Below are 14,703 nucleotides of genomic sequence, written 5' to 3' on the forward strand. Positions count from 1 at the left end.
TAATCGTACAAAAACATTAAAAGGCAGGACTTTTCTGCCTCAAAAAAAAAAAAAAAAAAAAACCACAATGAGGTATCACTTTATATCAACTATGGATGGCAATAATCAAAAATTCAGATGATATCAATTGTTGACAACAATGTATAGAAATTAGGATCTTCATACATTGCTGATGGGAATATAATATGCAAAACAGGCTAAAAGTTCCTAAAACAGTTAAACAGTTTACAACTCAACAATTCTACTCTTAAGTATATACTCAAGAGAAATAAAAATATATCCACACAAAAATTTCTCCATGAATGTTTATAGCAGCACTATTCATAATAACCAAAAATGTAAACAACCGAAATGTCCATCAACTGATGAACGGATTAATAAAATGTGGTATTTGCATAAAATGGCTTATTCAGTAATAAAAAAGAATGAAGTACTGATATGTTACAACACAGATGAACCTTGAAAACATGTTAATTGAAACACGCCAGTCATTAATGACCATACACTGTATGATATCATTTATATGAAATGTCTAGAATAGGTAAACCTATAGTAATAGGAAGATTAGCAGTTTCCCAAGACTTGAGTTGGGGGGCAGGGGGAAATAGGGAGTGACTCCTAATGGGTGCTGGCTTTTCTTCTGGGGTCATAAAGTCACAGAAAATAGATCAGTAGTTGAGGGAAATGGCGGGGGGTTATTGTGGTAAAATACACGTAATATAAAATTTACCATCTTAACCTACTTTTTTTTTTTTTTTTTTAGAGATGGGGTCTTGCTATGTTGCCCAAGCTGGAGTGCAGTACCTATTCACAGGCACGATTATTGTGCACTACAGCCTCAAACTTCTGGCCTCAAGTGATTCTCCTGCCTTAGCCTCCTGAGTAGCCGGGACTACAGGCGTGCCACTGCACCCAGCTCTGCCATTTTTAAGTGTTCAATTTCATGATACTAAGTATATTCACACTGTCATACAACCATCACCACTATCCATCTCTAGAATTTTCATTTTGCAAAACTGAAATTCTACACCCACTAAACAATAACTCCCTATTCCTCCCTCCACCAGCCCCTGGCAACCACCATTCAACTTTCTTCTCTTTGATTCTGACTATTCAAAATACCTCATGTAAGTGGAATCACACAGTATTTGTCTTTTTGTGGCTGGCTAATTTCACTTAGCATAATGTCCTCAAGGTTCATCTATGTTTTGCAGCTTAAGTCTGAATTTCCTTCCTTTTTAAGGCTGAATAATATTTTGTGTATGTATATGCCACATTTTGCTTATCCATTTATCTGTTGGTGGACATTTGGGTTGCTTCTACCTTCTGGCTATCGTAAATAATGCTGCCATGAATGTGAGTGTACAAATAGCTCTTCGAGATCCTGCATTCAATTCTTTTGGGTCTATACTCAGAAGTGGAATTGTTAGATTATATGTTTAATTTTTTGAGGAACCACCATATTTATGTTTTGAGGAACCATACTGTTTTCCACAGTGCTATATCATTTTACATTCCTACCAAAAGAGCACAGGGGTTCCAATTTCTTCACATTCTCACAACACTAGTTATTTTCTGTTGTTTTCATAGTAGCCATCCTACTGGGTATGAGGTGGGTCACAGAGGATTTTTAAAGTAGTGATACTATTTTATAAGATGTTGGATACATGACATTATACATTTGTCAAAACCTACAGAACTTAATAGCACAAAGAATGAATCTTACTGCATGTAATTTTTTAAAAATCTTCAGGAGGTCAGAGGATCCCAGGAAGGACTGCAGACTGTGACAAGAGAATCTATTTTACAAAAGTATGAAACAAACTCACTGAAAGGGATGGGAGGAAAGGTAAGTTCCTAAGTAACTTTGGAAATGAGTCTAAAACCAAATGAAAAAGGAACTGCACATAATCACTGTGGTCTAGTTGATAAAGCTCTTTCCTATAGGAATATGAGTTAACAACTCTGATACTGCTATACATATATACTGAAAATGAACAACTAAGCAAATGGATGGTGGCTAGAGAATATTGTTGGAGTAGGAATTTACAGATAAAAAGGAGGAAGGCTAGAAGGATATATGTGGTAATATATTAAACATGGAGACATTAGTAAGAACTCAGGTTTAATTTAATATAGATATAGATGGTTACATATAGAAATATTTATAAATATGTATACAGATGGTCCCCAACTTACAATGGTTCAACTCACAATTTTTCAACTTAACTTCATAGTAAGTCAAGGAGCATCTTTTAAACAGGTTAGTATACAAAGATATAGTTTTTTGTTAAGCTAAGAGGGCCTAAGAGAAATAACACTACAGTAGCAACAAGGACACCTACCTAGCACCCAGATCTTGGTTTCCAAGACCATTATCCAATAAAATAAACCAGGGCTCTTTAGAGAAATGGCTTAGTCTAGGACTGGGGCAAGAAATACACAAGATGAGTCTGGAGCATCTCATAGTACCAGAAAGTAAAGAAATGCTTTAAAAAAAAAAAAACCTCATTGATGGCAGTGTGTTAAAAGTGCACAAGGGCCAACTGAAAGAGCTCAAATGGCCAAAGCTGAAACAATCTGAGCAATGAAACTAATGAAGTAGCATTGGATTATAACCCAAAGTACAAAATAAGTATCCTTGAGTTCATACTGATATAAACAAATGACTGAATAAATCAATAAATGAGGGAGAGGAGACAAGTCTCCTGTGCAGAAGAATTCCAAATAAATTATGCGGATAACTCCATCTTAAAGGAGGGGAACATGACTACTCTCCTTCAGTGTGGGATGCACACAGTGACTTCCTTCCAGAGAGTACAGTATGGAAAGAGGAGGAATAAAGAATACAGCTGAAAAATCCGACAAACACTACTTTAGCCAGGTGACCAAGATCAATATCAATAGTCATAAATCCTGTTGATAATATATACCCTTGAAATGATGTGATGAAAATGGCACATGGTCTTCCTCCCCAAAACCCATAACCCCAGTCTGATCATGAGAAAAACAATGTACACATTCAAGGAGGGGCATCATACAATATACCTGACCAGTACTCCTCAAAACCTCAAGATCATCAAAAAACAAGGAAAGTTTGAGAAAATGGCACTGCCAAGAGCCTAAGGAGACACAACAACTAAATGTAATACGGAGGACTGGCGTGGTGGCTCACGCCTGTAATCCTAGCACTCTGGGAGGCCAAGGCGAGGGGATCGTTTGAGCTCAGGAGTTTGAGACCAGCCTGAGCAAGAGTGAGACCTCGTTTCAACCAAAAATAGAAAAATTAACCAGGTGTGGGGGCACACACTGTAGTCCCAGCTACTCAGGAGGCTGAGGCAGGAGGATCATTTGAGCCCCAGAGTTTGAAGCTGCAGTGAGCTACGATGATACAATGATGCCACTGCACTCTACTTAGGGCGACAGAGTGAGACTCTGTCTCAAAAAAAAAAAAGGTAGTATGGAACAGAAAAGGGGCATTAGGTAATAACTAAGGAAATCTGAATAAACTTTGACCTTCGGTTAATAATAATATATCAATATTGGGTCATTAATTACAACAAATGTACCACACTAATGTAAAATATTAATAATAGGAGAAAAGTGGGGTGGGGGTAACATGGGAACTCTATTAACTGTACGATCTGCTCAATTCCTATGTAAATCTAAAACTAGTCTAAAAAATAAAGTGTATCAGTTTTAAAAAAAAAAAAAAAGCAAGTACCAGTAACCCCAGGCTAATGGCCTCTTACTCTCTGTAGACAAATTTATAGCTTAGTACTGTATCTAGGTGACTAAGGGACCCAGGTTAAATACAGGAGATCTTTCTTGTTTCTAACACCCAGGGAAACTTTGTATTCACAAAATAAACTTCTGGACTTTTGTTTCAAGATTCTTTCCTCAGTCCCTGAAGTGCCTTCTCATCTATCTTAGGTCAGGTCAAGTCCACCATATGATGCCCATCAATTCTGGATACTTGCTCAAAACACCCATTCGTTCTGGAAGGGGATGGCATAATGTGGCAAACAAGAAGTGGCCCACAGATTCCAGCTAAGATATACAAGCCCTTTACCAACAGGCCTCTTAAAATGATGGTGGGCTATGTGAGGACCCTGAACACTTCATCTCCTCTTAAAATGTCTGCTCTGTCACCTATATTAGTCTTTTCTTAACTCCCATATTATTATCCAACTATCCACATACATGTTTTCTCTCTACAAAGCCATCACAAAGCCCCTTCTGTCTTTCTAATAGAATCCTAATTTTGTTCAGGCAGCAATGCACCCAGCTCTAGACAGTGAGACCAAAGAGGAAGTTTGTTGTGGGGTTCTAGGAAAGCTTTTGCATTCCTGATAAAGAGGCAGACATAGTTGATATTGTTCTCCCTCCCCCTACCTTTTTTCTCTTTTTTTACCTTAAATACGGACATGATGGTAAGAGCTGCAATCACCACATTGCAAAACTGAGGGAAAGTCTGAAACAACTGTACAAATGCTGACTCTGACAGTGTCGTACTCATGAATCAATGCCAGTGATAGCCTACCTCCAAATTTTTTGTTATATAAGACAAACTACCAATATTTGTATTAGCACCTATTACAAAAAAAAGAAAGAAAGAAAAAGAAAAATCAAGTTGTGGCTCCCAACACCACAAAGGGCAACAGTACATGTGACCTCAATATCTTGTTTTTTACTTCAGAAAGACTGTGCATAACTTCTGGGCTTTCACAATAGGATTGGAAAAAAAAGAAGGGAATCTGAATACCCCCAGGGTGAACTAACAAGCAAAATCCCTAAGAGGTATCAAAAACATCAAATAGCCCCAACTCTAAACATACTGGTATGGAATATCAGAGCTCAGTATGCCCTAATTTTGATAGACATCTTTTCAGGGTCCTGATATCACAAAATATTTAAGGAAAGCCTCTAACATGAAAGACAGAAACCAAAACCAACAAAGAAAAAAAGCAACTTAGAGGTTATAGATATTATGCAAGGGTAAGAAAACTAAACATAACAAAACAAAAACTTTTCTTTTTTTATCTTTGACAAGTAAAAATTGTATATATTTATGTTATACATCTACTCTTAGCAATTTTCAAACATACAATATATTAACTGTCATCACCATAATGTACAATAGATCTTGAACTTACTCTTCCTACATAACTGAAATTTTGTGTCCTTTGACAAACATCTTCCCACTCCCTTCACCCCCCAGCCTCTGGGAACCACCATTTTACTCTCTGTTTCTACAAATTCAACTTTTCTTTACTCCATATTATATTAAGTGAGATCATGTGATATTTGTCTTTCTGTGCCTGGCTAATTTCACTTAACATGATTTCACGAAGACATGAGTTTCCTTTTTAAAGGCTGAATAGTATTCCATTGTGTGCATATACCGTATTTTATGTATTCGCCCACTGATGGACATTTGGCTTAATTCCTTAGTCCATTTGTGCTGCTGTAACAAAATATCTGAGACTGGGTAATTTGTAAAGAACAGAAATTTATTTGCCTTAGTTATGGAGACTGAGAAGTCCAAAATCAAGTTGCCAGGAGAACTGACGTCTAGTGAGGTTGGTCTCTGCTTCCAAGATGGTACCCTGCTGTTGTGTCCTCACATGACAAAAGAGCAAAAAGGGACAGAAGGGGAAAACCCTCTCCCTCAACCCCTTTTATAAGGGCTCTAATCCCATCCATGAAGGCAGAGCCCTCATGACCTAATGACTTCCTAAAGCCACCACCTCTTAATACAGATTGAGCATTCCAAATCTAAAAATCTGAAATGCTCCAAAATCCAAAAATTTTTGAGCATCAACATGATGCTCAGAGGAGGATTTCGGATTTTCAGATTTGGGATGCTCAACCCAAAAGTATAATGCAAATATTCCAAAATCCAGAAAAATCTGAAATCTGAAACATTTCCAGTCCAAAACATTTCAGATAAGGGATACTCAACTTGTACATTGGGGATTAAATTTCAACATGAATTTTGGAGGGAACACAAATATTCAAACCACAGCAGTTCCAAATCTTAGCTATTGGAAGTAATGCTGCAATGAAAGTGGGAGTGTAGTTATCTCTTCAATATAATGATTTAATATCCTTTGGATATATGCTCAGCAGTGGGATTGCTAAATCATATGACAGTTCTATTTTTAATTTTCTGAGGAAACTCCATGCTGTTTTCCATAATGGCTGTACTATATTAATTTACATTCTCACCAACAGTGTACACGAGTTCCCTTTTCTTCACATTCTCACCAACATTTATCCTTCATCTTTTTTATAATAGCCATTCTAACAACGAAGAGGTGATACATCACTATGGTTTTAATTTGCATTTCCCTGATGATTAGTGATGTCGACCATTTTTTCATATACTTGTTGGCTGTTTGTATGTTCTTTTGAGAAATGTATAGTCAGGTCCTTTGCCCATTTTCTAATCAGGTTGTTTTCTTCCTATTGAGTTGTATGAACTCTTTATATATTTAAGGTATTAACCCCTTATCAGATATACAGTTTGCAAATACAGAGTCCCCCCTAATCTGTGGGGATACATTCCAAGACCCCCAGGGCATGCCTAAAACCTCGGATAGTACCGAACCCTATACAGGTATATACTATGTTTTTTCCTATACATACCTATGACAAAGTTTAATTTCTAAATTAGGCACAGTAAGAGATTAAAAATAATAAAATAGAACAATTATAACAATAACAAACAGTAATAAAATTTATGTGAACGTCTACTTCTGGAATTTTCCATCTAATATTTTTGGATTGTAGTTGACCACAGAAAGTAAAACCAAAAAGAAGGGGAGACTACTTTACAGTCTCCCATTCCATAAGTTGTCTCTTCAGTCTTGTTGATTGTTTCCTTTGTTATACAAAAGCTTTTTCATTTGATATAATCCCATCTGCCTATTCTGTTTTTGTTGCCTGTGCTTTGGTGGTCATATCTTTGCCCAGACCAAAATCATGGAACTTTTCCCCTGTTTATAACATAGTTTGGATGTCTGTCCCCTGCCAATCTCATGTAATACAGTTTGGATGTCTGTTCTCTCTAAATCTCATGTCGAAACTTGATCCCCAATGTTGGAGGTGGGAGGTGTTTGGCGCATGGGAGCAAATGCCTCATGAATAAGTATTCATGGTAGCCTCCCCCTACCCTACCCCAGGTAATGAGTGAGTTCTCACTCTATTAATTCACATGAGAGCTAGCTGTTTAAGAGTCTGGCTCCTCTCCTCTCTCTCTTGCTTCTTCTCTTGCCATGTGACATACCTTCTTCTCTTTCACCTTCCACCTTGACTGGAAGCTCCCTAAAGCCCTCACAAGAAGCAGATGCTGGCACCGTGCTTCCTGTATAGCCTGCAGAACTGTGAGCCAAATAAACCTCTTTTCTTTATCAATTACCCAGCCTCAGGTATTCCTTTATAGCAATATAAAACAGACAAACACAGTTTTCTTCTAGTATTTTTACAGTTTCAGGTCTTATGTTTAAGTCTTTAATCCATTTTAAATTGATTTTTGTCTATGGGGTGTTTTTTAATACTTTCAATCCATGGTTGGTTGAATCCATAAATGTTGAACTTGCTGATAGAGAGGGCCTACTATATTAAGTCACAGATAAGGGAGAAAAGAACAGTGTAAATGAATTGCAGTAATAATATATATTTAAAAATAGAACTGAATTTAGAATCAATAACATACCCTTTAAGGAACCAACATCCTTCAAATATTCTTGCAGGGGTGACAAAATTGATATAACTTTCATCTTCTAAAACCCAGAGGTATTCCTCTACTGCCACCAAAGGATTCAGACACAAGAATCCTTCTACTAACACAAACTAAGATTTCCTTTTGTGGATTTTTAAAAGGGTCTGAAAATTGAGTTAATTATATACTAATGCATAACTACATACATATACACACACCCCAGAATGAATCAAGAATCAGCCAGACCAACCTCTTTGCCTCGTCCCAATCTATCCTTCCCTTGATCACTACTTTCAGGCATCCTACACTCAAATTCAAGTCAAACCTAACCACCATATTCATGTCAGTCCAGCAAACATTTATTAAAGACCCTACCAGTGTCAGACTCTATGCTAGGCAGTGTGGTGATAACTGAGAATACAGCAATGAATCAGACAATGAGTAGCAATGAATAACACATGATCTCTGCCCTTTAGGAACTTCTCAGGAATCCCCACATGCATAACCCTCCTTATTCCAAAACCTAGGTCAAATAACACAGCCTTCCTAAAGCTTTCCCTGCAATGTCTAGAGTAAAATATAATTTTTCACAGCTCTGAAGTCCATGTATTACTTTCTACTTGTTTTAGGGTTACTTCTGAAGTATTACTTCCCTACCTGAGCCACTTGAGGCTCATGTTGACATCTAATTGATTCTTTTGGTATGCCCCACAGTGCCTACGCCATAATGGCATAAAATAAACATCTGTGGAATGAACAAGCATCAATCTTTCTTTTTATATCTTTTTGGTTTGTCAGATACATGTGGCCTGAACTGAAATATAGAATAGCTTTTTCGTTCTATAAAATAAAACCTTTCTATAAACTTTCCTACCAGTTTTTCTTTTTCTTTTTTTTTTTTTGAGACAGAGTCTCACTGTGTTGCCCAGGCTAGAGTGCCGTGGCATCATCCTAGCTCACAGCAACCTCAAACTCCTGCGCTCAAGTGATCCTTCTGCCTCAGCCTCCCGAGTAGCTGGGACTACAGGCATGCGCCACCATGCCCGGCTAATTTTTTCTATATATTTTTAGCTGTCCAATTAGTTTCTTTCTATTTTTGGTAGAGACGGGGTCTCGCTCTTGCTCAGGCTGGTTTCGAACTCCTGAGCTCAAACAATCCGCCCGCCTCGGCCTCCCAGAGAGCTAGGATTACATGCGTGAGCCACCGCGCCCGGCCCCTACCAGTTTTTAACATGCTGTATGATTATGTTCCCCCAAATAGAATTTTTTTTAGCTACTGAGCTGAAAATTGTAATTGAAGATTATTAAATAATACTTGCTGGTGTACACAGAGGTACTCAGTAATTATAAACCATTACTCTTCTCTTACTGTATTTTCTGTCTACAAACAGGCTGATAAATAGGAAAAATAGAGTAGGGTTTTTTTTTTTTTTTTAAGTTTCCAGCCAAACTCATATTTTATAGATTGGGAAAAGGAGAGAGAGTATTTTAAGAAAAAGGCAGAGAAGGGGAGTGGAAATGAATGGAGTAGGAGTAGCAATGCAAAGATCTTGACTAGAGGCAGCTCTCCAGCCTCCATCTCATCAAGTCAGTATGGAATGGTGACATAAAGAGGCGTCTTGATAACTCTCACCCACCTTAGCAATTAGCAATAACATCTGTAATACAATGTTGAACATGACAGTTTCTCCCAACAAAAGGGAATGTAAGATATAATATTCATACCATGACAATTTTCCTAAGATTTGAATGTACAAGAAATAACTATAAAGTGGTAGTCCCATAGAAAGATAATATACACAATGTGTAGTCTGGAGGGAGGAGGTTGACAGGAATTGGTCAACAGAGGGCATTCTGGACACTGGTATCAATGTAGGCAAGTATTTTGGAGTTCGAAAAGTTATTATAACCTCAAAGTGATTCTGCATTTTGTCAGCATAGGGCCAATATTATAAACCTTCATAAATCTCACCAAATATAACACAGTGCTTCCTGTATAATAAACATGCAATAATTACTGTATTTTTTTAAACAAAACTGAATTCCTACAGCAGTTCTGTGGCCTTTGGAAAAGTAACACAGTTCACATTAAAGTTTTGTCAACCTCCTCTAAACAAGTACCCTCTAAAAAAATCTGAAGTAAAACCAAAGTCACTATCACAGATATGATCTAACCAGTAGACTACAATGGGACCCAATGCCTTTGCTCCAGATAAGTCTATCAACGTGGCCTAAGATTTCACCAATTATTTTGGCAGTCATATTCAGGCTATCAAGCAAGTAAATTAACAAGAACTACCTTTAAGGTCATTTCTCCTCAACCTATAAAAATGTTTAAAACCCAAGTACTAAAATTTTTAACTTTATCATTTTTGTTTCAGCTTGTTTAGACTTTCTTGAACTGTTATCTAGATCACCTAATCTGTAATCACCTACAAAGGCCTCCAGAAACCTGAAGACTTCCTCCAGGATACACATACTAAATCAGTAATCAATACTCTGGGTAATGCTATTAATTCAATTGGGCAAAAGATGCATGATCACCTACAGGCATTGTTTTGGTTAGTGAAAACAAAACCAAGATTAATCTAGCCCCTACACTCAAGGACAGTCCAGTATACGTACAATGTTAAGTTTAAGGGCTATATAAAGTGTTAAAAGGACAAAGATAACAAAGTATTAAAGGGTTAACACTGAAGGTGTTGCATAAAGAATCCACCTAATCTACCACTCAACCCACATTTTTCAATTTCTTCCAAAAAGACATCGTAAGCTTTGTCAAATGCCTTTGCCTAATAATATGATGAAAATAACGAACGGCTTTTAAATTATCCACTCTAAAAACTAAGAGCCAAAGATTACACAGATCAGGAAACTAAGGCATAAAAAAAGGTTTGTATATCCCTATAAATTAAGTCAGATATTTGAATCTGTCTTCTAACTCCCAGAATAGTGTCACATTTCCCTTGGTAGCAAATTTTTCAGTAAATCACATGTGATGTGCTCAGCCATATTTTTTTTTTTATATCTATACACATACAACCCATACAAAGGTTTTTTTTTTCTGAACTGGGTCCTCAAAAAGCTAAAAAGCTATCTCTTAATAAGCAAAACTTACTGACTAATCACAGGATTTCTTCAATCTCTAATTTTCTTATTTGTAAAAAGAGCTAATAATTATAAAATCTGTCCTTTGAGAAATCATTAATTCATATTTGGCTCTCTTTCTGATCCAACTGTCTTACTATGTAATAAAGAAATCCAGCCTGAGCACTAGGGAGACTCCATCTCAAAAAAAAAATAGAAAAATTGTTAGGGCATGGTGGCATGCGCCTATAGTCCCAGCTACTTGGGAGGCTGAGGCAGGAGGATAGCTTGAGGTCATGAGTTTAAGGTTGCAGTGAGCTAGGATGCCAGTGCACTCTAGCCCCAACAACAGAGCGAAACCCTGTCTCAAAAAAAACAAAAAAAGAGAAATCAATACAATAAGTAATGTCTAAGATCCTACCATATAATTACCTTGCATCCTGAAGAAATGAAGACAATGTCATCTCTCTTTGGTACTACCCAAAACACAGAATGCAGAACTGTGACTCTAGAATATATTCACCTGACTTAAATATTGGGAACACTGGAAATCCCTTTAAGCACAGCTCAAATTCATTATCAATTCACATCCCCTCACAACTGCACAACAAAAGTCTGACACAACCCACTTAGCCTATCACTATCAGTTCTGCCCCCCAATGTCATATTAGAGTAGTTCTACTGAATTCTTTTATTCTCAAATTTAACATAAGACTTAAAAAGCATTAAAATAGCAATAAAAATTCCAACAATTGTTATAAGAAACAGATATAAGTCTGAGTGCTTAACTACATATCATCATTTTTTTTGTAATAACATATTCTCAGTAATTACACCTTTGGGACAGTAATGTGATCCTAAACATGAAATATGAGAACTGATTTCTAAAATAAAAATTTCAACAGAATTTTCCCAATCTCAAATACCTCAATGGCAAGAGCACAGTATAGGTGTTTGTATTATATTACAATCCACTGGAAGTACAATATCCTTATTCAAAACTGAAAACAGTAAAAACAGGCAGTCTAATCAAATTTTTCCAAGGTTTCTTCCAGTCCCAACAATAGTCCTCTACACCAAATTCTACTTATATAAGGTTTAGACATCAAGCTGATATTAGTTGATTCTACATTAGTTTCTAACAAATGGTTCCCTCAAACCCTCAAACCATTACAAATCTTAAAATATCGAGATACATTAAATGTTAAAAGAAAAGTTAAAAATCTTTTTTCAGAATTTCCAAAGGATATAAAACAATTTTTAATTAGAATAGAAATTCCCATCTCTTCTACAGTTTACCTTTTTAAATTGCTGAGAAACTATTTAAACGCTGAAAATAAATAACCAAATTACAAGAGACAGAGGAAGACTGGAATAGTTTCTGAATGTTGTACTATATTCTTAAATTTTTAAAAAAAAAACTTTAAAAATCACATTTTAATCGTCACTAAAATATTTCATTTTTAAAATATTTTCTATAGTGTGACACAAAGTGATTTTTTTTAAATCTAAATTAAGAGTTAAATCTAAACAATATTCCTCCACTGTTTTCCTATGTATACTTTTTAAAAGTATTCTGCTTACATTTTAGCTACGTCAGAAACATGGGTCATTTAAGTAGGTAAAATTAAATATTCTGTAATTATAAAAATGGAAAATAAAACTATACCAATTTCCTTTCAGTGATAACACACTACAATCAATTATAGAGCGTACAAAGCCAATAATGCCTGAGAACCTAATCAATGTAAAAGGGTTAAATTTTACGTAATTCATTTGCTATATAATCCCCCTCAATATAAAAAAAATTAATGCTATCTAAGAAACGGAATGGAAAGGCTTCTAAGGTATTCTCTCTTGGGTGGTGTGTTTACAGACGGATAAGCACTTGTCCAGAACGTCGCAAGAGAGATTCCCGGGCTGGCTAAGGAGGTGTACCTCTAGATGAACTCTAAAGTCTTTCAGTTCTAAGATTCCCAATCTGTGAATAAGGTATAAAAAATAAGAACATTTTGCCCTTCAATTAACCAATCTGCTTTCACTCCCACTCGAATCATTCACATACATCCTCAAAAGTTATTTCTCCCTTTTCTCTGCAGTGATTTCACGAGATTCTCACAAACAAAAGGCACGGAAAATATGCACAGGTGGAATAAAAAGGGGAGTGGCTCAGGCCCGGCTGCTCTCGGGACAGCGCCCCCACGCCCCCTGTTACCACCGCCGCACCTGAGAAATCACTGCCCTCCACACCTCCACCCTTCCGTATCTGCACCAGGAGCTAATTCTCCGACCTATTACACTCCACCTGCACCTTGGCCAGACTCTGGGCATTGTCTAGAGCCTCCGGCGCCAAAGAAAGGCAAGGAGGCAAGAAAAGGAAAGAGAGCGAGTGAGAATAAAGAACGGAAGGGGCAGTAAAGCAATCGGAAAATCGTACGCTCCTTTGGCAAAATTATTATAGCTTTCCCATCGATCAATTTCATTCAGGTCCCAAAAGCCAACCCACCAGCCCAAAGGCTGCAGCTGGGGGTGGCCAAGCCGGAGTCCCCCGAAGCTCTGCCCGTCCCGAGCACAGGCAGGGAGAGGGAAATGGGCGTGTGGGCTGGGCCTGGCTGGCCCGAGGCCGGCCTCGAACAAAGCCGCCCGGCTCCCCCTACCTGGGGCGAAGGGGGCGGGTGGCGCCGCCCGGCTCCCAGCGCCGCCTCGGCCCGGCGACGCCCTAGCCTAGCCGACCGGCGCCGGGACGCAGGGGGTCACAGCCGGCCCCTCCTCGCCCGCAAACAGCGCCCCTTCGGGACAATGGGCCCCCTCCCCCGCCTCGGGGCGGGGAGATACAAAGGGAGAGAAGCGCGGCCCGGCGTGAAGCCAGGCGTCCGGAAAGTGAAGGCGGAGGAGAGAGAAGGAACGTGAAAGGATTGTGACGGACGCGGGCGCCTGCAGGTCGCTCCCCCGGCTGTCCAAGACGCTACCAGAGCCCCGCCGCGGCGACCGAGGCGGGAGCGCGGACAAGCGGCCCCCTCGCCGAGGAGGGAAGAGGGTCTCCACACAAAGAGGAGGGGACAGCCACCCTCCGCCAGCGCTGGGGCGAGAACGGCCCAACGCGCTCTAGCCACCGATAGTCAGCTGCGCCCGCCCAGCCCGCGCCTCTCAGGGGCCGGGGTTCGCGCGGGGCGCCCCACTCACCCACAGCTCCGTGCCCCAGCTCATGGCGGAACTTGAGGCGAACTCGGGCCGTCTGCCTGCCCTGCTGTCCGTCCGTCTGTCGGCACCGCCGTCAGTCTGTCCGACCTCGCACTGGCTGGCCGGCGGGCTCGCGGCTCAGCGACTCTGCCTCGAAAGGTGCCGCCACTGCCAGGCTCCCCAGTGACTGAAAAAGACTCGACTGGAGAAGGCGCCGCTGCCGCCGCGTCCCCGCCTCCCGGAGCCGGGAGGGAGGGGGCCGGGGCCGAGGGGAGGCGGTACGGGGAGAGGGGAGGGGGCGGGGCGCGGTGCACCCTGGGATCGGGGCGGACCCGAACTCTCCTGGCCGCGGCCGGCAGGGTGCCCTAGCGAGTGGGTATCCCACACCCACTGGCCCCCTCTCACGGGCCGGGTTTCCTCTCGCCTATCCCTCTGGGCTTTGACGGCCCCACTGCCGCCGCCACTCGGATCCCTATCTCCAAGATGGAAAGAGAGAGAAGACGCCCACTGCCCCTATTAATATATCTCACCCTTTCTCTGTCCGGAGCCCTCTTACATGAGGCAACTCCAGTTACCCGCCTTTCCTTCCTCCTTCCTCCTCCACTCGGGAGAAACTCTGACAAGGGAACCTCATCCAAATCCTTGGGTTTAAATTGAGGAGAGCTGTGTTTTATTTATTTTTAAAAGTCTGGTTGCTTAAGGTGAGCTCC

At 39.8% G+C, this 14,703-nt stretch overlaps 1 protein-coding gene across 2 annotated transcripts in view; it reads right to left on the reverse strand.

Moving 5' to 3' along the window:
• The window catches only part of FNBP1L (formin binding protein 1-like), a 99,862-nt gene extending 85,664 nt beyond the window's left edge, over positions 1-14,198 (reverse strand). Inside the window, exon 1 of one of the 2 annotated variants that reach the window (XM_012661122.1) lies at positions 13,997-14,198. In XM_012661122.1, coding sequence (XP_012516576.1) covers positions 13,997-14,020 — 24 coding nt within the window. In that variant the 5' untranslated portion in view covers positions 14,021-14,198. The remainder of the gene's footprint in view (positions 1-13,996) is intronic. The other variant, XM_012661123.1, reaches the window with a different exon arrangement.
• Positions 14,199-14,703: the final 505 nt, after the last annotated feature.

Source organism: Propithecus coquereli, unplaced genomic scaffold (assembly GCF_000956105.1).
Source record: "Propithecus coquereli isolate 6110/MARCELLA unplaced genomic scaffold, Pcoq_1.0 Scaffold7, whole genome shotgun sequence".
Lineage (NCBI taxonomy): Eukaryota > Metazoa > Chordata > Mammalia > Primates > Indriidae > Propithecus > Propithecus coquereli.